The sequence below is a fragment of the Sus scrofa genome, chromosome 1, assembly GCF_054392235.1.
Source record: "Sus scrofa isolate SSC_HxYL_T2T_F1_AM1 chromosome 1, Sscrofa_HxYL_maternal_Yorkshire_Landrace_v2.0, whole genome shotgun sequence".
Taxonomy (NCBI): domain Eukaryota; kingdom Metazoa; phylum Chordata; class Mammalia; order Artiodactyla; family Suidae; genus Sus; species Sus scrofa.
Genome location: NC_139383.1, coordinates 125,786,351 through 125,807,132, shown reverse-complemented (window position 1 = coordinate 125,807,132; position 20,782 = coordinate 125,786,351). Strand labels below are relative to the sequence as shown.

Below are 20,782 nucleotides of genomic sequence, written 5' to 3'. Positions count from 1 at the left end.
TCCATGAGAAACCAAATCAACTGAACTGCACCACTGACTTAGATGGATAATCTACAGGTAAAGAAAGATAGGTACTTCATACATCGCGACTTAAAAAAAAAAAAAAAAAACTGTAAGCATTTTCAAGACCTGAAACAGTGCCAAATACCTACAGTATATTTTTTTTACCATCCTCAGTCCTGTTAGTTCTCTCTTCCTTCCAAGATACATCTGACAGTCATGGAGTCAAGGCTGGTTAATATTCTGAGTGATTCACTTAGTATTGTGTCTTCGTTAAATGATTATAAACCAACTGACTGACTTCATGGTGCATGGGAAATTCAAGCTGGCTCTAAAATCAACTTAAAAGAGTTGTTAAAGTATTGACATCAGTACCACAACTAAGAAAAAATGTGATGTCCTTTAAATGTGAACTTGAAAAGCTAGCAATCATTAAAGTTAAGTTTTTGTATTTCATTATTACATAAACCTATTATTATAAAGGCTGTTATTCTTTGGAGAAATGTCTATTCAGGTCTTCTGTCCATTTTTCAATTGGGTTTTTTTTTTTTTTTTTTGCTGTTGAGTTGTATGAGTTGCTTGTATATTTTGGAGACTAAGTCCTTGTCGGATGCATCATTGGCAACTATTTTTTTCCCCATTCTGTAGGTTGTCTTTTTGGGTTTTTCTTTTTTTTTATGGTTTCATTTGCTGTGCAAAAGCTTTTAAGTTTGATTAGGTCCCCTTGGTTTATTTTTATTTATTTATTTATTTATTTTTGTCTTGTTGCCATTTCTTGGGCCGCTCCCGCGGCATATGGAGGTTCCCAGGCTAGGGGTCGAATCGGAGCTGTAGCTATCAGCCTACACCAGAGCCACAGCAATGCAGGATCCAAGCCATGTCTGCGACCTACACCACAGCTCACGGCAACGCCGGATCCTCAACCCACTGAGAAAGGGCAGGGATCAAACCCGCAACCTCATGGTTCCTAGTCGGATTCGTTAACCACTGCGCCACGACGGGAACTCCTATTTTTATTTTTATTTATATTGCCTTGGGAGAATAACCTAAGAAACATTTGAATGGTTGATGTCAGAGAATGTTTTGCCTATGTTCTCTTCGAGATGTTTTATGGTGTCCTGTCTTCTGTTGAAGTCTTTAAGCCATTTTCAATTTATTTTTGTGCATGGTATGAGAGTGTGTTGTAGTTTCACTGATTTATATGCAGCTGTCCAGTTTTCCCAGCACCACTTACTAAATGACTGTCTTTTTCCCGTTTTATATTCTTGCCTCCTTTGTGAAAGATTAATTGACCATAGGTGTCTTCTAAGAAGACGTATGTATGGCCAATACGCACATGAAAAAAATGCTCAACATCTCTTAAGTATTAGAGAAATGCAAATCAAAACTACAATGAGGTATCACCTCACACCAATCAGAATGTATAGCCACATTAATTAAGTCTACAAATAACAAATGCTGGAGAGGGTGTGAAAAAAGGGGAACCCTCCTGCACTGTTGGTGGGAATGTAAACTGGTACAATCACTATGGAGACCAGTATGGAGGTACCTCAGAAAACTAAATATAGAACTAGCATATTATCTAGCAATACCACTCCCGGGCATATATCTGGACAAAACTTACATTCAAAAAGATACATGCACCTTTATGTTCATTACAGCACTATTCACAATAGCCAAGACTTGGAAATAAGCTAAATGTCCACTGACAGATGAACAGATTAAGAAGATGCAGTACACATACACAATAGAATACTACTTAGCCATAAAAAAGTACAAAATAATGCAATTTGTAGCAACATGGATGGAACTAAAGATTCTCACACTAAGTGAAGTAAGTCAGAAAGAGAAAAAATACCATGTTATATCAGTTATATCTGGCATATAATACATGGCACAAATGAAACTTTCTATAGAAAACAAACTCATCATTTGGAGAACAGACTTGTGGTTGCCAAGGTTGGAGGGGAGGGGAGTGGAATGGACTGGGAGTCTGGGGTTAATAGATGTAAACTATTGCATTTGGAGTGGATAAGCAATGAGATCCTGCTATAGAACACAGAGAACTCTACCCATCACTTGCAATGGAACAGGATAGAGGATAATGCGAGAAAAATAATGTGTGTATATATATATATATGTATGACTTTACTGTACAGTGGAAATTGACAGAACATTGTAAATCAACTATAATAAAAATGTTTTATTAAAAAAAGGCTGTTTTATTAAAAAAAGGCTTCTGAAAGGGTAATTTGACCCACTACAAGAATATACTTTATTAAATATAATTAATAAAGTAAATCTTACAAGTAAGCAAAATTCTAAGTAATGGCAATAATTTCTCAATTTTGAAAGCACTCCTAAATTGATGTTTTTACAAAATACTTAAAAGTCATGCAAACTGGTAGGGTTTAAATGCAATCTGGATTAATATTAAATCACTGCACTTTGTTTTTTTAGTAAGAAAGAAGATTAAAATTAAATAAGACCTTCTCCTTTGTTACCTCCATGTTTACCTGCAGGGAAAAAAACCATGCTCAAAAAAACATATTCACATATCTGATCTAGCTAGATAACAAGTTGAATGTGTATTTAAAGTCAAATCTCCTTACAACAAACTTCAAGGAGGATATAAATTACAGTATCAAACTCAAGCAGGCATCTATTAGGAGTTTACTTTTATTAATATAAAATTAAATACAAGGAGAAACACATTTGACTGACTTTCAACAAGTACTGACTGTCTTCATTACGTTTATTCTAATATTACACTATGTTGAAGAATACATCTTTTCCACAAATCAACAAAGGGTACAAGTAATTCTTCAGTCATAAGGAACATATAGTTGGAAGGAACTAGCAAAACCAAATTGTTCAGAAAGCTAAACTATATATTATATAGGCAAAAATCCTAAAAGTAGTTACTATAAGGCAAACTGAAATTTTTGAAGATCTAAGATATTTGTTTAAAATGCCTATTTTAAAATTCTAATAAGTAAAAAGTATGAATTTTCAGTTCTCAAACATTCTTAATTTGTACATATATACACCTTAAATAAGATTCAAGGAATAGCATGCCAAAAGAAAATAAGAGCACATGGAATCCTTCCTCTTTTCACCCAAGATACCTTTGAAAACTTTGTATTAAGGACATAATTAATCAATGTAAAGAAACACTAACAAGGATAATAGTGAGCAAAGGATAAAATGAATGAATGTTCATGTCGCATGAATCACAGAAGTAGCAACAAAGGTCACAAAATATAAAGCCTGAAGGTAAAAATAATGAGCACCAATTATACTGACATTTCAAATGTAACTATTTCAACTGAAATTTACATAATCTCTTAATAAAGTCACAGTTAAAACTAGTTTAGGAGTCTCTTGTGGTGCACTGGGTTACAGATCCAGCATCATCATCAGAGTTCCCATGTGGCTCTGCAGGTTAAGAACCCGACAAAAGCATCCAGGACAGGAGTTCGATCCAGGGCCTTGCTCAGTGGGTTAAAGATCTGGCGTTGCTGCAAGCTGCAGTGTAAGTGGTCACAGAGGCAGCTCTGATCTGATATTGTTGTGGCTGTGGAGGAGGCCTACAGCTGCAGCTCTGATTTGACCCCTAGCCTGGGAACTTCCATAGGTGTGGCCCTAAAATGAAAATTTCTTTTAAAAAGGATCCAGTATCATTATTGAAGCCGCTTCAGTCATTGCTGTGGTGCAAGTTCAATCCCTGGCCTGGAAACTTCCACATGCTGGGAGTTCAGCCAAAAACAAACAACAAAAAAATAGTTTGTGATTCTAAATTAAAATGATTTAACTTGTAGGCATTTCAGATTTTTAATCTTTTTAATACATATGTGCTAACAATCTTTAAATTTCTTAAATACTACTGAATTTAAGTGCAAACATCTTTGTGAGATAGGCAACACTATCCCTATTATCCAAATAAAAAAGTCTAAGGCTCAAATAGGTACAAGCTTTCCAAGGTCATATATTTCAAGGATGACAATGAAAAAAAATCCCTGGAGGCACTCTTCATAAGTGCCTCCTCTACACTATGCAATCAGTTTATGTATAACAAATTCTCAATACTTACTTACCATAGAAATGTCCAAATCCCATGCTGATTGCAACCACCAAAGCAAGTATAACACATTTATTGAGACCACTACTGAACTGACGTTTACACAGATCCTTAGAGGGTTCAGTTTCTTGTTCAGCAAGTAGCCTTTCTTCAGACTCTGAACTAGAAACAGTCTTCTTCCTAGCACGGCGTCGTCTAAAGGCTGGACTGGGCTGATGACTGGTTTCATCACTACTTGACTCATCATTGCTAGGCTGAGATGAAAATACTATTTTAAAAAGAAAAATGTAGATAAATATTAAATATTTTATAAATGCTTTCCCAGTAAATAGAATTTAGAATAATCAATGCCATCCCTACATGCCGTTTTACATACAACAGCCAAGAACAAAAACAGCACGACATAAACAAAAACTCAAGTTTTCAAGTTTATCAACATAAAGCCAAAGATTTCAATGGTAATACATAAGAATCTTTTAACTATATTTGGGGTCTCTGAAGGTCTGGTTTTTTGTGTTTGGGGTTTTTTAAACTTTCTAGTTCACGTCATTAGAACAATCATTCTCATAGCCTGTTAAATTTTATTGCTATTAGAGCCACAAATACCATTTCTAGAAGGGTAAAAAAAACCTCTATCTCTTCATTCAATTTCAAATGGAGGTAATTTAATCTCAATTGGTAAAGGAACACAGGAAAGTATATAATCAGTTCCTGTGACTTAAAAGGACAATAACTACCAAAAGGTTCCTTGAGTATATCTAGTCCCTAGTTTCATTTCCATCCTATGAGCCTAATATCAAGGTTCAAAGCACTATAGTTTAACACAGGTTTCCAGAAGTCAGATGAGCCCTTCCCTTCGACTGCCACTCTTACTAGAAGGTTGTTAACTTTACCCTCTAGTAAATATGTCAGCATGAGGAAGTGACACAACAGCTATCTCCGATATTAAGGACTAGTCTGGTGCTGCACCTTCATGAAAAGAATAATAAAGAAAAACAAATTGAAAAAAAACTCTAAAAGTACTGGAAATCTCAAGTACTAGAAACACAGCCATTGAGAAAAACATCTTCAACTTCTTCAAATGTATAATTTCTTAACATTGTTCCATATATCAATAAACTATATGCTGGCAAGGAAGATTAGATGACTCAGTATAGTTTCCTTAGGCCAGGCAAAGAAAAAAAAAAAAAGCACTAAAAGTAAAGATAAAATGTGAACTTGAATTTGATACAAAGAGCTCCAAAACAACAAACATTCATGCTTCTAAAAAGCAAAACAGTTCTTCAGAAGACAAGGTATCTATGCCACAGGAAAGCTGGTGACTAAGGTTAGGTAATACTTTTAAAAGATGGATCCTGGAGAATTCAGTTAACTTTTACACTTACAACAACAAACACAAAGACAGAAGGCACTACTGAATGAATGAATATTCCTAATATTTAGTGATAAAGATGCCACTGAGAGATCTTTTGGCTATAACCCTTATGCCCATCATGTTTATCTGGTTATTCTTGATCACTAGTTTTTCCAAGATGTCGTCGCCTCAGCTGTGAGGTTACATTTCTTGGACAAAGAGAAAGAAAGGAAGACTTTAACAAAGCATTACATAATACAAAGGCATTCACGATCATAATTGGAGTATTTAAGTCAGATTTTCTGACATTATTAAGGTGGGTAAATATAAAAATAAATCATTTGTCAAATTCTCTTAAATTTTCAGTTCTATATTAACTATATTGCCTTCCATTATATACTCTAAGTAAATAAACAAGCCTAACCCATATTAATAATATTATCTAATGCTTCCATCTTTTTTAACCCATACAGATGATAGCTGGAATATTTTGATTTTTAAACTTCTTTCAAAGCTTAATTTGGCCCACAGTCCAAGATGCAAGCAATGCAAAGGCATGCAATAAGCTTAGCCAGCTTTAATACAAGATCAATTCTGAACACCTGTTCAGAGTATCAAAGATTACAATAGGTATCTTTAAAGCACTAAGTAAATAGTAAATGTGACTAGGCACACTCAGCTCTAGAAAAGCTGATCAGATTTAGTCACACCACCTTGGAAAGCGAGTTGGCTAGGAACATGGTGTTTCAGCTGATCATCCCAGCCCCTTATGCATTCAGGAATCTTCCACAGCTTCTCCCACCACCTTTCTTTTGTGAATAAACAGGAAAAAAGATGTATAAAGCTTTATTATAAAGAATATAAAGGAAAATGAGAATTGAAAATACTTATTTCAATTATCACTTAACATTATCACTTGTACTCCATTAAAATCTAACAGTCATACCTTTTTAAAAAACACATATACAATACAAACTTTTCTACACCTACCAACTTTGCTTCCTAAGGAGAGGACAGTGTCACATGGAGTGGGTGGGAAATGTTCTTAAATCAACAAAAAGATTATTGCCACAAGAATGAAATTCATAAGAAGAAAAAAAAATGAAGCTAAAATCCTATAGAGGGTGGAGAAGAAAGGGAAAGGAAAAAAACAAAACTAAGCAAAGTTAGCAAGAAATTAACCAACCAAGAAAAATATGGGCTAAGGAAACAGAATAAAAACTCTTGATAACTGACTTATATATATTTTCAACATAGTCAAAATGTCATTTTTTATTACTTTTTAACATTTTCTTTATTGAAATAAGTAATTCCCTTGGGAAGGATAGCAATGGATAAAAATATATCTAAAAAATATTCTGCTTAACTGAATCAAGAAATCCAAATTCAGAAAGAAGATTAAAAACTAGAATTTGAAACTAGTGCTTTGAAGCATCAAAGTTCCTGGGGAAAAAAATTCAACAGCGTGTAGCATCACTTCTTAAGTGTCTGCATGGACTCTTATGCAATGCTCCTGGCTTCAATCTGACTACATATTCTGGCTCACAAATATTCTCAAATTAAACAGCATCTGGTTTAACCTCTATTTAAATTTTATTAGCTTAAATTGGAATAACAGAAGAAATTCCATTGTCTGATTTGGGCAAATGTAACGAAGAATGGTAAAATCTAAGAAAATGATCTGACATAAACACTACACATTCCTATTTTTGCATCAAATTACAAAATTCTTGTTATCACTAGCAATGTTCCCAGATGTCTCTTCTATAATCAGCCATAAATTATAACTGGGGGTTAGTAACCATGGGTTAATTACAGATTTGCTTCTTAGAGGTTCCAGTAACTTTGTGTCTAAATATTATATTACCTTAACAAATGCTACATACGTATCCCTAAAACCCAGCCAAAGAACTGTAGAAGGGAATTAGCTCAGTAACTCACATTTTACCTCCAAATGATTTTGACTGAACAATAAACATTAACTAACTGCATTAAGAATGAGATTTACAATACGCACATTTTCATAACTCAATCTAAAAGAAAGATCCAAAGCTCAGGGGCCTTAGGATGCTGCTGTTTTGCCAGTTCCTTAAACGCTATGTGGCACATGGCAGCACCCTATAAATGTTTGTTGAATGACTAATAACTAAATAGATCTGGAAGGCTTCAATAAAAACTTTCTTTCATTATTTCTACAATATAAAATTTGTACCACTGTAACTAACAATCTTAATATTCTCCTGTTTTTTAGGTATAATAGCTCAATCTCCTACTCCTAAAGCCCTAAAAACTGTCAAACACATTTTGGAGCATTTAAGACATGAATAAATCTCCCTGAAGCCATTTTTTTCTTTGTCTTTTACTTAATGATAAAAGATGGTATTTACTGGACTACTGTGCTCTAGGCTGTAGGTCTAGGCAATACTAGATTTTACAAAAAGTCTTGAGTTTTACCCAAATATATTCAAAACTTGAGATTCAGGGTCAGAAAACAAGCTATTATATAAAATGTGGTCACAGGAATCCTAAGTCTCCCATCAGTGTATTCATTATGTAGTTCTTACCAGTTTCTGGCTGACAAAACGTATACTGGCTGCTAGAGGAAGAACCCATATTAAAGTCTTCTGGACTCTCTTCTTCTTTAACAATTATTGCTTCTTCTTGATTTCCAACTTCTTCTACCTTAGGTGGCTCAAGGGTAACAATATCAGAATCATCACTGACAGTTCCAAAATAGAGGTTGTCCTCAAGTAACTTTTCTTCCTCTCCCTGAAGAATCATAATTTTAGAGACAAATTCAACAATTATGCCAGGCCTTATATTTTCTAGATGGTTCAAAGTATGTAACGGTACTTAAGCAGCACAGTAACAGGATTTAAAATAAAAGATATTTGGAAGTTCCCCTACAGCACAACGAGTTAAGGGTCCAGCGTTGCCACAGCTGTGGCACAAGTCACAAATGCTGTGCAGGTTCAATCCCTAGCCTGGGAACTTTCACATGCTATAGGTGTGGCCAAAATAAAATGAAATAAAATAAAAATCCTTCCCAGGAGGCTCATCTTATAGTCTGAAAACACATCAAATTTGGCAATTCTCTCTCAGAATTAAATTGAACTGCTGTCTATCATCATGGGCTGCAGAAGCTGAGAAACCCACCGTCCACAGAAAGGAGAGAATTAATTTCTCACTAGTTTTTTTGGGTTTTTCTAGCATTCACTCTGTAGTTAAGGAACCCATAAAAAACTGATTAAATTCAAAACTTACATTGAAAAAGATAAATGCACCCATATATTCACTGCAGTGCTATTCACAAAAGCCAAGACATAGAAACAACCTAACTGTCCATCGACAGTTGAATGGCTTAAGAAGATGTGGTATTTAGGAGTTCCTGTTGTGGCGCAGTGGTTAACGAAGCTGACTAGGAACCATGAGGTTGCAGGTTCGGTCCCTGCCCTTGCTCAGTGGGTTAACGATCCGGCGTTGCCGTGAGCTGTGGTGTAGGTTGCAGACGCGGCTCGGATCCCGCGTTGCTGTGGCTCTGGCATAGGCCGGTGGCTACAGCTCCGATTCGACCCCTAGCCTGGGAACCTCCATATGCCGCGGGAGCGGCCCAAGAAATAGCAACAACAACAACAACAAAGACAAAAAGACCAAAAAAAAAAAAAGAAGATGTATTTATACACAGTGGAGTATTACTCAGCTATAAAAAAGAACAAAATAATGCCATTTGCAGCAACATGGATGGAACTAGAGACTCTCGTACTAAGTGAAATAAGTCAGAAAGAGAAAGGTAAGTATCATACGATATCACTCATATCTGGAATCTAATATATGGCACAAATGAACCTTTCTACAGAAAGAAACTCACAGACTTGAAGAACAGACTTGTGGTTGCCAAAGGGGAGGGAGAGGGGGTGGGAGTGGGATGGACTGGGAGTATGGGGTTAATAGATGCAAACCACTGCATTTGAAGTAGATAAGCAATGAGATCCTGCTGTATAACACTGGGAACTATATTTAGTCACTTGTGATGGAACATGATGGAGAATAATGTGAGAAAAAAGAATATATATATATATAAAAATATATAAAACTGGGTCAATTTGCTATATGGTAGAAACTGACAAAACACTGTAAATCAACTACAATGGAAAAAAATTAAAATCATATAAATGTAAAAAAAAAAAAAGAATCCCTATAGTCATCCTGATACAAGAAATACTATGCAGAAGATATTTTTATTGAATGAACTATGCATATTTTCTTTTATTTTATGATCCTATTTTCTACTATATAGTTAAAGAAACTTGGGTTCCGGCGTTGCCATGAGCTGTGGAGTAGTTTTGCAGATGGGGCTTGTATCTGGTGTTGCTGTGGCTCTGGTGTAGGCCGGCAGCTACAGCTCTGGTTAAACTCCTAGCCTGGGAACCTCCATATGCCACAGGTGTGGCCCTAAGAAAAAAAGAAAAAAAAGAAAGAAAGAAACTTGGTTAAATCCCAAGACTTTCTGCATCAGTTTTTATATACACAAAACATTTTGTGGTATTTATTAGCTGAAAATAAAGGCAAAAATTACTGTAAAGAAAATTTTTTTTCTGATAAACTTCAACAGCTACGCCATATAAGGACAAGATCTAGTTTGTTCTCAACTTTTTTTTTTCTTTTTAGGGTTGCACCTGGAAGTTCCTGGGCTAAAGGTTGATCAGAGCTGCAGCTGCCAGCCTATACCACAGCCACAGCAGCACCAGATACGAGCCTCATCTGCAAAATTACTCTACAGCTCATGGCAACACCAGATCCTTAACCCACTGAGTGGGGCAGGGGATTGGACCTGAGCCCTCATGGATACTAGCTGGGTTCATTACCACTGAGCCACAATGGGAACTCCCTGTTCTCAAATTTTAAAACTAATCTCCATTTTAGATATGAACCTTTAATTTCTCAATATAATTCAAGAAGGCAACATATTTCCAAAGAAATGTTAGAGGTTAAATGAATAGGTCTTTAACATGGTACCAAGAAATTGCTTTTCTAAATTAAAAGACAGCTCACTTTATTAGGAATTAAAATAGAAAGTAACTTTCATCTTTAAACTGACCAGTCTGTGGCATCTTACATTTTTCAACAAAAATTATTTATAATTCAAATACAAATACAATGCACAACTAGAAATAGAAGCCTTAATTAGTATTCTCTAAGAAACACTATTAATCATGTCCACAGAGTAAAACACAAGTTTACCTCAAGTGCTGACGTCATTTCCTCCAAAGCCGGGTAAGCAGATGCTCCCAATAATACTGTGCCATTCTGGCTGCTCTCTGATGTAAAACAAAGATCAATTTAATTACATTTCATCAATTTTTTGTAGTCTGAATATATTACAATGTGGGTAGATAAACTCTATTTCTAATTTTTTAAGCATATTTAATGAAATGCCAGATGTAATTAAAATAGTCACTTTACTGTTGCTAAAAAGACCTCTGTATTTCAAATATAACTATTTGAAATTATCAGAAGATAATTTTAGCTACTGAATTCATTTCACAATCTATTAAAAAGTACAATCTCTAAATAAACAATCTCTGAATTACAATTCCAAGGTACTCAATCCAAGGCATTTGTGAAATGCCTCAGATAACTGATGCTACATTTCCTGAATTCTTATACTCAAAATTCTTAAAGGTATCACTATTCTAAAGGCTGTCAATACAAGGCAATCATTATACTGATAACACAAGAATCAAAATTACAGCTTAAAATTACAAACTCTTTACAATAAAAAATAGACTATAAAAAACAAGGACTCAACACAGAAAAATAAGATAATGTTACTACAGCAAATATAGTTTATAAGAAACTTCTCAAAAAAGTGATCAGAGTTCATGTCATATTTTTTAATGAAAAAGGGTATAAAATGTTAACAGAAGCTAAAAATAATAAAATAGTATATAATAAACATCAGGTTTTATGCACAGCAAACACCAAATGTTACCAGAAATTATCTCCAGATAAAAAGAATTATAGATGGATTTGAATTTTTTTGCTCATCATTTTTCTATCATAATTTAACCCCTCCTAAATAATAATAATAAAGCACATTTTGTGTGTGTTATATAGCCTCTAAGAGAATATAAATTTGGAGATAACTCCTCAACAAAGGTGGACTTGGGTACAAGGACTCCTGAGGAAGTATGATAATTTTTTTACAAACGTAAATATATGCATTTCTTGAAAATAACCATCCATAGCTTTCAGATTCTCAAGAGATCTCTGACCCATGAATGATGAGGAGAGTCACTGTTCAAATAAGAAAAGCATCGACAAACATGTTGAAAACATAATTAACATATAATCTTTTTTATTTCTGGCCTTGATATATCTGCTTTATTCTCCTGTGGGAGAAATGCTTCATTTACATTTTAATTCAGGGTTTTTTTTTAAAGGAAGTTTAAGAAGTAATTTAAATATGAAGATGAATACACAGTAATTATCTGGGTTTCTTAATTCTCTATGTCTAATTAATGTGGGCATAAAATCACACAGAAGTATACATAACAGCAATGCAATACAGCAGTTAAAGACCACCATTTACCACCTATAACCAAAGGTACTCTGAAGTGTGATAATTGGAGAAGTGTTTAGTACATCATTTGTGATGAATAAAAAATTTTGTATATCCCTAGTCTTAATCAAGATTAATAATACTTTGTTACTGGTTACACTAGCAGTACGAAAGAGTTATATGGCGGCCTCAGTATGTACTATAGTTGCAAATAAACTCCTGGGCAGGTTGATGTCACTGAGTTCTTAAACTTGCTTGCCTCATCTACACTGAAATTCTAGTCTTTTAGTGACCTAATCATTTAGACTAGCCAGAAAGGCTGCCCACCTAGAAAGAAAGCAAGATTGGTAATGTCACACACATATCCTATTAAAAAAAAAATCAGACTTTAACATCTTACCTCCCTGCTCTAACTGCAATACTTGCAGCTCCTCTTGCGATAAAGATGAACATTCTGGGGTGAGCAAACAGCTGTCACTGGCCGTACCAGGCTCAGAATTTACCATCTCTATATCAGACCCCTAGAGAAGAAGCAGTAATCAATTATCTGTCTATCGACTACACAAAGCTAGATTTGAAATATGTGTACATGCTTCCATTATTATATGCTTCAGTTGCTGCTATATTCCAAAGGGAACATTATCTATTATACCTTTGTTCAACTTAATCCAGAAAAACCTATGGCAGGGAAATAGCAGGAGAAGCCACAGGTTTAGATTCTAGAAGTCAGCCAAAAGCTAAACACTCTATGCTATAAGCCCAAGTAATAAATATGAATCCCGGATGATAACTTTCTAAACTTACCTATTTCTATTACTTTGCTCTACTCAACACTTACGGAACTACAACAGGCAAGGCATTTTGCCAGGTGCCACGGGGTATAAAAATTGAAATCTACAGATTTGGAGTTCTTGCTGTGGCGCAATGGGATCAGTGGCATCTTGGGAATGCGGGAATGCAGGTTCACTCCCTGGCCTGGAACAGTGGGTTAACAATCCAGTGTTGCTACAACTGCGGCTTATGTCACAACTGCGGTTCAGATCTGATCCCTGGCTGGGGAGTTCCATGTGCTGAGGGGCGGCCAAAAAAGAAAAGGGGAAAAAAAAAATGTATAGCCTATTCAGAGAAACAGCCACAAGCAAATAACTACTTATTACTACAACAAGAAGCTAAAAGAGGTTAAGGGCAAGGATTAAAATTAACCTATTAGATTAACAGAGTAAACTTTCCTTATAAAATTTTAGACTCTTTTTATTCTTCCAAGGTTGTCCTTCGTACTTTGAAGATAAGACTATCTTTTCTGTAATAAAAGTGGATCTTAATGGATTTTTTTCTCAACTAGCAAAGTAAAGTTATCCACTAATGATTCTGCCTTTCTCCATGTTCCTCCCTCCATTTTTCCTATAATCTACTAATCCACGAAATCAAAAAGTCTAAATTCTTCTGACACACAGAAGTTACAAGAGCAAAAACTGAGATTTCATTAAAGGAGTGGGTTTGAGTTGAGTCCTAAAGAAACTTCTGAATATAAGGCTTTGGGATTGCCTAAAGTGGCAGGTGAACACAAGGTTCAGGTTGAATTATGAGTCACTGGGGAAACCAGTTCTGGCCTATATCAGAATAGTAGCAATGACAAAGGGAAAGGAAATACACATAATAGACACTAGTAAGAAAGAGCAGAACCTGTTAACAAGATATAGAGGGTGAGGGGAAAATGTATAAATATGATCAACTCTGTGGCAAGGCATCCCTAATACAGAATACCCAAATGACACACATCGTTTAAGTGTTAGAAAGGTTTGCTGTCTTGCTTCACACTGCAGGTGCCCACCACTGTGCTGCTCCTACACTGTTCACTATCCTTGAAGGAGAAGTTGTTCTCTGAGAGTTGATCAAGCTTTGGAGAATACAGATTAAAAATAGAAGTCATTTATTTAAAAAAAAGAAAAAAAGAAAACCACACCAAATTCAACTGGTACAGCTGCTATTAATTTTAAAACTTTCTTACAGAAAAGGCAATCTTTTTTTTGGCCACCCAAGGCATATGGTGTTTCTGGGACAGGAATTAGATCCTATGCTGCAGCTACGGCAATGCTAGATCCTTAACCCAATGTGCTGGCCTGGGATGGAACCTGTGTCCCAGCATGGGAGAGACACCACTGATCCCCTTGCATCACAGCAGGAACACCTAATGTTGTTTTCTGCAGGACATGACTAACCAGCTGTCTAAACCTTAAATTATCAAAGCAACTGTGAAAAATGCCATTCAAAACTTTTATTGATGAAGGAAAGCTGGTGAGACTTAAAAAGATGCTAAAAACAAACAGGAAAACTATATTTAAATCCATTAAAACTTTAAACAGATAGTTTTATCTTATTGCTGCTATTCATCAGTATTTTATGATTTTTTTTTTCTGTAATCAACAAATATTACCAGAGTTCCCGTCGTGACACATTGGAAACAAAACTGACCAGGAACCTTGAGTTTTCGGGTTTGATCCCTGACCTTGCCATGAACTATGGTGTAGGTCACAGATGCAGCTTGGATCTGGCGCTGCTGTGGCTGTGGTGTAGGCTGGCAGCTGTAGCATCAATTCGATCCCTAACCTGGGAACCTCCATGTGCTGTGTGCGCGGTCAGAAAAAGAGAAAAAAAAAATACACACACACACACACACACAACCCATGTGAGAAAATGTTAAGTATAATATATAACATCATACTTTTATAATAAAATTCATTTTTGTGACAGAGTCATAGCCATAGTCCTTTTCCTGCCAAGTTCTGCAATAACATAATTTAATGTAATACAACTATAGGTGAAACACATGTTGTCCACACTCCTTTTTGGTCTATTTAATGTAGACTCTGGTGTTTTCTAGTTATATAATTTTGGCCAAATTACTTAACCTCTCTAAATTTAAGACTTGATTTTCGCAACTATGAAATGAGAATGAAAGTAATCCCATAACACAAAGGGTTGTTTAAAATTATAGGAGAATGTAAGTAAAGCACAGGGACTAACCCTCAATAAATTATCTGCCTAATGTCTCAAAGCTGAGGAAAGCAATGTACAATAATGTTGAAGATGCTGGCTCATGAAGAGTTTTCAGCAGTGAAGCATAACGTGTGTGGGAAAATGCCCCAGCTATAGACAATTCAACCTTAAGTTTAAATATAAAAAATACTGGCCTTCAAAAAACCAAGAGTTTATATCACTGTTAACACATGATATTACAAACTTCCTTATAAAAAGTATTAAATAGCATATACCTCATGATTGATGACAGTCCAACCACAAGATGAATCACTGTCACTGGAATTTTCAGACATTTTTCAGGTCTACAAATACAAAAACATATTGACATGTGGGACATACTTTTTAAATTCTATAGGAAGCACTATATGTGACCCCAGCACAAAAAGTGGCTTACTGTCTTCCAGATGAAGCTGAGACAACCCACCCACAGGTTTATCATACAGGACAGGCTTGCAGACCTGTATGAACAAATACAATTCTTTTAAGACAGAGATCCTCCTTAGCTAGAATGGTCTAGGTGGTCATACTGCGAAAAGAACCAGCATGTTGGGCCTGAAAGAAAATGGACTATTTGGACAGACAGAATCAAAGGGAAAAAAAACAATTTTACTGGGAGGAAGTCAACTGCTGAGAGAATAACAAATGAGGAAGAGTCAACAAGAGTAAAAGCCTATGTTTTAAATGAGCAGTACAGTGTGAAAATCATGGCTGAAGAAACCAGGTGGGGGAAATGGAAGAGTTTCAAGGCCAAGCAAAATGAACTCTACTGTGTTTTGAAGCAACTAACGTCTTCAAGAAGGGAAGGAATGGTTTTTAGGAAAATAACCATGTAATACTTCAGTTGGATTAAAACAGGGGAAGAAAAAGACCAGGAGTTGGTTAGAAATCTGGTCATTAGCAATAACCTAGATAGACTGAGGCCCTAAACCAGCAACAGTGGTTATTCTACCTGATTTGTTCTACCTTTTTTCTCTGAAGTGACCATTTAAATTTCAAAATCAAGCTCCTTAAAGTAAATGATATCTTACTGACTTTGTTTTATATGTATAAGTCTTACAAATGCTTCTATTATTGCTTTTTATTGCATATATACGGAGAACCCATTTATATCTAAGTTGATGGTTAGTGTTCTAAGGGAACTCTACTCTAAACAATTTAATATGGAACCAGGAGTTCCCATCATGGCTCAGCAGAAATGAATCTGACTAGCATTCATGAGGACGCAGGTTCAATCCCTGGCCTCGCTCAGCAGGTTAAGGATCTGGCATTACCTTGAGCTGTGGTGTATGTAGTTCACAGACATGGCTTGGCTCTGGCATTGCTGTGGCAGGCCGGCAACTGTGGAGATTTGATCCCTAGCTTAGGAAATTCCATATGCCACAGGTGCGGCCCTAAAAAGCAAAAAAAAAAAAAAAAAAGAGAACTATAGTAGGTCTTTGAGATTAAGAAAATTGGCTGAAGCCTAAAAAAAAGCATTCATTCTTCAGGTGAAAGATTCTCTCCTTGCCTTTGCAAATCCCCACCTCCTAAAGTCCCCTAATAGCCCATATCCTCACTGCTTCTCCATCTCACTTCTTTATTTTCATAAAGACCTCCCAAAACTGCTGGTTAAAAGATTAAGGCTATTTAATGTGTATATGTCTCCTACCCTTATCAAGGTAATTTCTGAAATTTCCAATTAAACTGTTCTTTTAAACAGATAGTCCTTAGCTTTTGTTTTCTAGCAAAAACAAACTCCTAATTGCTCTGGAGATGAGATTAACAAAGAAAACATTTCAAAAAAAAAAGTTAAACTGGGACTTTAACAAATTTGTACTTCCCAAATCAAGGAGCCCTCTTTAATCAGATCCCAGTTTACTTCTGTTTACTTGTCTCAGAGGCAGAACAAGTTTGACATCAAGCCCAAATGAAGGAAAAAAAATTCCCTTACTGGCTACAACACCAGAGTAACAGTCTGAATAAGCAAAATTCACAGCCCTACTAAAGAACCCTCTTAATTCAGCTGTTTTCAAAAAGTTGGGTGCACAAAAAGTAAATTTCTGAACCCCACCCAAGACACACCAACTCGGAAAGTTATACTGTGTTTGAACCTCCCCATTATAGCCAGTTATCATTCTAAAATAGCAATATTTTGCCATTCCTTAAAAATGCTATGATTTTCAAAATTCTCGTTGTGGCTCAGCAGGTTAAGAACCCAAAAGAGTGTCTGAGAAGACGTGGGTTCAATCCTTTGCCTCACTCAATGGGGTTAAGGATACAGCATTGCCACAAGCTGCAGTGTAAGTCAAAGATGCGGCTGAGATCCAGCACTGCTATGCTTGTGCAGACTACAGTTGCAGCTCTGACTCCTAGCCTGGGAACTTCCAGGTGCCCCAGATGTTAAAACTTTCCTACTGCCTTCAGGGTAATGCCCACAGGCCTTGAATATCAAGCGTTTTTTTCTCTAGTATCTCAACCTCTCCTTCCTTTCCCTCCCTCTTCCCCCAACCTTCTCAATTTTCCTAAAAAGCTTAGCTTTCTCTTAACTCACGGGCTTTGAGTTACTTTCAATAGTTTCTCACCCTCTCTCTTACCTCCACCCAAACTCCCTGCCCACTCTTCCCATCTCAACTAAGGCATGACTGTGAACCATTCCCTGACCATATCGCCAAAGACTAGTATTTTCCCTAATTTACCACTTAAAATAGAATATTGTGCTGTAATTGCTTGTTTACTTGTCTGTTAACGCATATTAGGCACTCAATAAAGAGAAAAGATAAACACACATCTGGGTGATGATGCAGTTAGTGACACACTTCTAACATGAGAAACCATGAAATAAATTTATGTCCTAACGTGATTAGTATGCTCTATATTCTTTATAGAGCTCAATGGTAATGAACCTGACTAGTATTCCACGAGGACAAGGGTTTGATCCCTGGCCCCGTTTGCCATGACCTGCAATGTAGGCTGCAGACCCGGCTCGGATCCTGCGTGGCTATGGCACAGGCTGGCAGCTACAGCTCCAATTCGACTCGTAGTTTGAGAACTTCCATATGCGACGTGTGGCCCTTAAAAAAAAAAAAAAAAAAAAAAAAAAAAAGCAGAGTTCCCATCGTGGTTAGGGAACCCGACTAGCAATCATGAGGATACAGGTTCCATCCCTGGCCTCGCTCAGTGGGTTAAGGATCTGGCGTTGCCGTGAGCTGTGGTGTAGGTCGCAGATGTGGCTCAGATCCCGCGTTGCTGTGGCTGTGGCATAGGACAGTGGCTACAGCTCAGACTGACCCCTAGCCGGGTACCCTCCATACGCCACCAGCACATCCCTAAAAAGACACACACAAAAAAAAGCTAAATTGTTCCTCAAGGAACTCAAAATTCTGGAGGAAACCATGAGGTCCTTCTCCTCATTACTCTGACCCACAGCTGAACACAAAAATCCATCCCATTTAGAGGGCTTTACTAATAATAACTTAGAAATAAGCAGCAGAGTTTATACGAAATTTACAAAGGTGTAAAAAATCATACAGAGTTATAAAGCTAAAGGTACTAATGAAAACAATAAACTGGAAATCCTTTCCTAGACGCAGGCTTCCTTTCACTCATTAGGGTAGTTTCTTTACCCAAATCTCCAGACATGTATTTCCCCACTGCTTTTTGGATGACCACTCATAGGCTTCTCAGCCATTTCAAATACACCACCTACAAAACTCAAGATCATTTTCCTACTGTTATCTCAGAAAAAAGCATTAGCTAAAAATAATCCAGCTGCAAGCAGGAGCCACCAAACATCAGGTCAAAAATTTAGGATTTAGGATAACTGCATTTGGAATAACTAAAACTCTTACCTTGGGCCAGAAAAAAGCCCATCAAGCCTAAATCTTTATCTACTTCCTAACCCTAGTTCATCATTTCCCACTTCAATTACAATGACAGTGTCTTCAGTTTCAATTTCCACCCCCCAACCACTCCTTACCAAGGCTGCCCTACTTCGTTTATTCTAAAACATAAATCTGATCACTTAATCACTCTATCACTTAAAATTAGCCTCCAGTGCCTTCAAGATAAAATCCAAACTCCAATAATAAGAGCCTCCAGAAGAGAAACAAGTCATTTACATTGACTCTCACTTCATAAATCCTAGGAACATTTCTTCACATCTAAGATTTTGTAGAACTCTATGGAAGAGCACTTGACACTAAGTACTACGCACATATGGTTTCGATAAATATAGAGCATACTAATCACGTTAGGACATAAATTTATTTCATGGTTTCTCATATCTCATTTACAAAGCTACTAAAGGTAGAAGTACTATACTGCACTAGTATAATCACACTCTCCAGCACATAGGGGGCCTACAGTTAATACTATTTTAAAGTCACTCCTTTATCTACCTGTTCATTCACTATTTACTGAGTTCTTAGCGCATGGGAGAATCTAAAAATATACCAATCTACAAAATACGTAAGAGTGTCTTGGAGTTCCCGTTGTGGCTCAGTGGGTTAAGAACCTGACTAGTATCCAGGAGAATGTAGGTTCAATATCTGGCCTCACTCAATGGGTTAAGGATCCGGTGTTGCTGGCAAGTTGTGGCACAGGTCTCAGATGCAGCTCGGATCTGTCTGTTGCTGTGGCTGTGGCCGAGGCCAGGGGCCACTGCTCCAATTTGACCCCTAGCCTGGGAACTTACATACCATACGCTATGGGTGCAGCCCTATAAAAGACAGAAAAAAAAAAAAAAAAAGTCTTGCCTTCCTGAGGCTAAATTCTATTAGTAATTGACTATGTTTAACTTTATCTGCTCTAAGCTTCAGGAAAGCAAGGAAGGTTGAGAAATTTACCCATCCTGTTTTGTGTTCTGACAAATGGCTAACTGCAAAGGACCAATCTGCCCTCACAAAATCCCAGGTAAGGTTCACTTCCACCCATCTTAAGTCCCTTGTTTGCTTGCCTCTTATTAAAATTCCTTGGTTCATGAGTCTCTTCAGGGAGATGGGATTAAGATGGCAGAATTGAAGGAGTGGAGCACCTTCTCTCATAAAAACAACAAAATTACAATCAAATGCTGAACGACCTTCAAACAAATGGACTGGAAACTTTCAAAAAGTTATCCTACTTTAGAAGACAAAGAGGAGGCCGCATCAAGATGGTTTTAAATCCATTATAAAACCATTCAACATTTTATGAAATAAAATGTTCACGTTAGGTATAACATACCCCAATAAAATGAGTGCAAAAAACAAAATTCCTTGGTTCATTAATGAGATATTCCTCATTAATGAACCTTCTCCCTATTGCAATAGTCTGAATTAAAATCATCTCAACTGGCCTATGCATCTCATCTTTCACATTGGAGTCATCTAATAAACAACATAAAATAGGAAGAGTGTTTTGTGTGTTTGATGGTGTATTTCCTACTACGGAGAAAACATGAAAAAAGAGAATAGAAAATTATGGTTTGGAGAGGCTTAATTTCACAAAAGATAGTCAGGGAAAGCCCTCTTGAGAAAGTATATTTGAGCAAAGACTTGAATGAGTGAGTGAATTATCACGTAGTTAACTGGAGGAGGAGTGTTTCAGACCAAAGGAACAGTAGGTACAAAGTTAAAACCAAGCCTCTATCTCTGAGAAAGAGCAAGGAGGCCTATCTGGTTGAAGAAGAGTGGCCTAATAGGAAAGCAGGAAGAGATGAGGGCAGAAATAACAGAGTGGGAGACAATGATGGAGGGCCTTACAGATCTTAAGACTTTTTACTCTCAATGAA

General features: G+C 36.5%; 1 protein-coding gene and 1 non-coding gene across 19 annotated transcripts in view; both read right to left on the bottom strand.

Moving 5' to 3' along the window:
* CCPG1 (cell cycle progression 1) overlaps positions 1-20,782 on the bottom strand; it is a 43,832-nt gene that overhangs the window by 11,045 nt on the left and 12,005 nt on the right. For 9 of the 18 annotated variants that reach the window (XM_084968866.1, XM_084968951.1, XM_084968733.1 and 6 more), the window contains 5 exon segments: positions 15,270-15,338; positions 12,398-12,518; positions 10,677-10,753; positions 8,000-8,204; positions 4,098-4,349 (listed from right to left, as the gene is read on the bottom strand). In XM_084968866.1, the coding sequence (XP_084824992.1) occupies positions 4,098-4,349; positions 8,000-8,204; positions 10,677-10,753; positions 12,398-12,518; positions 15,270-15,329 (715 nt within the window). In that variant the 5' untranslated portion in view covers positions 15,330-15,338. 18 annotated transcript variants of the gene reach the window in all.
* On the bottom strand, positions 4,930-5,009 carry MIR628 (microRNA mir-628). The gene has a single exon (NR_035402.1). It is a non-coding gene; the product is annotated as a microRNA mir-628 (primary transcript).